At 44.8% G+C, this 2594-nt stretch overlaps 1 protein-coding gene across 1 annotated transcript; it reads left to right on the top strand.

The window, feature by feature from the left end:
* Positions 1-496: 496 nt before the first annotated feature.
* LOC127102345 (uncharacterized) lies at positions 497-2275 on the top strand. Its single transcript, XM_051039726.1, has 2 exons — positions 497-1452; positions 2113-2275. The coding sequence occupies exons 1-2, from the start codon at positions 497-499 to the stop codon at positions 2273-2275; spliced, it is 1119 nt and encodes a 372-aa protein (XP_050895683.1).
* The last annotated feature ends 319 nt before the right edge of the window (positions 2276-2594 follow it).

Here is a 2594-nt window from a genome sequence, read left to right as displayed (position 1 = left end):
AAGAGTCTCATATCTGTCTTTAGATAAAAGGACAGACTGTGGAAAATGTCTGATTGAAAGTAATGAGCCATTGACACCTATTGGTCATCATACAAATGATATGATAGCAAGGGATAGACAGAGGTGTGTATTATTGTCGTCTGCAGAAACTCAATACCTAGCTTGTGGTAGCAGGTGGTCATCCCTAGTATGGAGGAACCTGATGCAGACAGAGTACAATGTCACCCGGAATGTCATGACATTGTACGCTACTAAGTGTGACAATAGTAAGGGCAAAGAGGGAATGCGTGCGTCTGAATATTTATAGCAACTAATGAAGTTAGTTAGCTACTGTTTAGTATATCAAATTATTAAACAACAAATAGTGAGCTCTGAGTGGTTAAAATCTAATAGACCTTACTCTTGCATAAAGCGTTTCACATTCCGTCGCTTTAAACCCCATTCGTGCAAACCCTCTTCCAAAGAAACGGTTCATCTTCCCTCTGAGATATTCAGCATGGCTCACCAATCCGATACCACCTCCTATACTACCGTGTCCGATTCTCACAACACGGAGTTCAGCAACCCCAACCGGGAGGAAGTTAGTGTCAACGCTACAACGTCGTCCCATGCAAGAAGACCAAAAGAAACGGTCTCCAGAATCTCCTCAGCTATCGCTCTGGACAACCCATCCAAGGAAGGATCGAGGTATGTGCACAATGCCATTGCCTCTATGGTCACTAAGATTCTGTCCGGGGATCAGAATGTTCCTGGGGTTTCTGTTCCCTTGAACACTATCGTACCCGATGATGGTGAATGTCGTGAAACTGCAGTTGTGTTAAGGGAAAATGTGTCTAGATTACCTGAAGAGGGTCCTAAGAATGATAAACTTGTAAGCAAGGTGAGAGGTGAGAAGGTAAGTGTCCCTCAAGATGTTGAGGTCAACCCTAGAGCTGACACAGTCAACCTGGAAGAGTTCTCTGATAACGAACTGTTGGCCTCAGTTATCCCTAGCATAGCCAAGAGGGTCAGGACTAGGAGAGGGAAAAAGACAGTGCTGCAAAGGTCTCCATCCAAGGAAGTTGATGAGACAACTTCTCCCAAGCAAACAGTGACAAAAAGTGCACGCAAAAGGAAAGGTCATGGCCCTGCAAAATCTTGGAGCAAAGAGGTGCCCAAGAAACTGAAGACCAAGGCTGTTGTGGTGGAGTCTGACTCGGATGCTCCCTGTGATGTCACAACATCCCTGTCCAGGAAGAAGCCAACCTCTAGCAAGTTGGGTGCTAGCGTTCCAGAGGTGCCTATAGACAATGTATCCTTCCACTTTGCCTATAGTGTGAACAGATGGAAGTATGTCTACCACAAGAGGTTGGCCTTGGAGAGGGAACTAGCTCAGAACGCATTGGAGTGTAAGGAGATTGTGGATCTTATCAGAGAGGCAGGACTGATGAGAACTGTGACTCAACTACCCAAGTGCTATGAGACTCTGGTGAAGGAATTCATTGTCAATCTGTCTGAGGAGTGTGCTGATGGGAAGTCCAGAGAGTTTAGAAAGGTCTATGTGCGTGGCAAGTGTGTGACCTTTTCCCCCTCAGTAATCAATTTGTACTTGGGAAGAACAGATGAAGTGCAACCAGAGCTTGAAGTGACTGACAACAAAATCTGTGAAGTCATCACAGCAAAGCAAGTCCGGAAATGGCCTCTCAAAGGGAAGCTGGTGGCCAGCCAACTCAGTGTGAAGTATGCCATGCTACACAAAGTTGGAGCAGCCAACTCGGTACCCACAAATCACAAGTCAACTGTGTCGGTGATGTTTGGAAAGTTCATCTATGCTGTTGGAACCAAGGCAAAGGTGGACTATGGCACCTACATCTTTGATCAGACCATGAAACATGCTGGGAGTTTCAGTGTGAAGGGACCTATAGCCTTTCCGTCTCTCATATGTGGTATTGTGCTGAGTCAATTCCCACACATCCTAACAGACAATGACTTTGTGAAAAGAAGAGAAAGTCCATTGGCCTTCAGCTACAAACTGTTCCAGAGCAAGCATGTCCCTGACATTGTCATGACATCGGAAGAAGCATCCAAAATTGGCAACCAACCAGATAAAGCTGTTGTCATTGCTGTGCTCAGAGAGACTTGCAAAGAGCTGGAGGCAAGGAAGGTTGCTTTGGAAAAGCTGATCTTTCAATTGGAGATGTCTGCAGAGGATACAGATGGAGCTGCAAGGCAAAGCTCAGAGGGTGAGGAGGAGGCTAGTTCTGAGGAGGAGGCTGATGATGAGGCTGAGGAATAAATACTTGTCCTTTTTGTGTTTTCTGTCATTTGTGTGTAATTCTGCTTACTATTTGTGGATCTGTAATTTAAAGTGTTGCTTTGGCAACATTTTTGACAAAAAGGGGGAGTGACAAGTGATACCCCAGGACAACAGAATTTTATTATTTTGTTAAAACAGGTTCATGACAGATTCAAGTTTTCCTCTCCTGCAACTGATGTATGATGAAGTTTGTATTTAACTTCTGTGTGTATGCTGCTGTGTGTGTGAAGTTTTTATTTAACTTCCCCCTCCCCCCCTGCAGCAGCTGATGTGTGCTGCTTTGTGAAGTTTTTATTTA

Source organism: Lathyrus oleraceus, chromosome 1 (genome assembly GCF_024323335.1).
Source record: "Lathyrus oleraceus cultivar Zhongwan6 chromosome 1, CAAS_Psat_ZW6_1.0, whole genome shotgun sequence".
Taxonomy (NCBI): Eukaryota; Viridiplantae; Streptophyta; class Magnoliopsida; order Fabales; family Fabaceae; genus Lathyrus; species Lathyrus oleraceus.
The sequence above is the reverse complement of the archived record's forward strand: the minus strand, read 5'-3'. Positions and strand labels throughout refer to the sequence as shown.

Excerpts from the sequence above, each read along its gene's own strand:
- LOC127102345 (XM_051039726.1), top strand. The coding sequence starts at position 497 with ATGGCTCACCAATCCGATACCACCTCCTATACTACCGTGTCCGATTCT. Across the intron at positions 1,453-2,112 it reads ACTGTGACTCAACTACCCAA|AGAGACTTGCAAAGAGCTGG; the intron begins GTGCTATGAGAC and ends TGCTGTGCTCAG.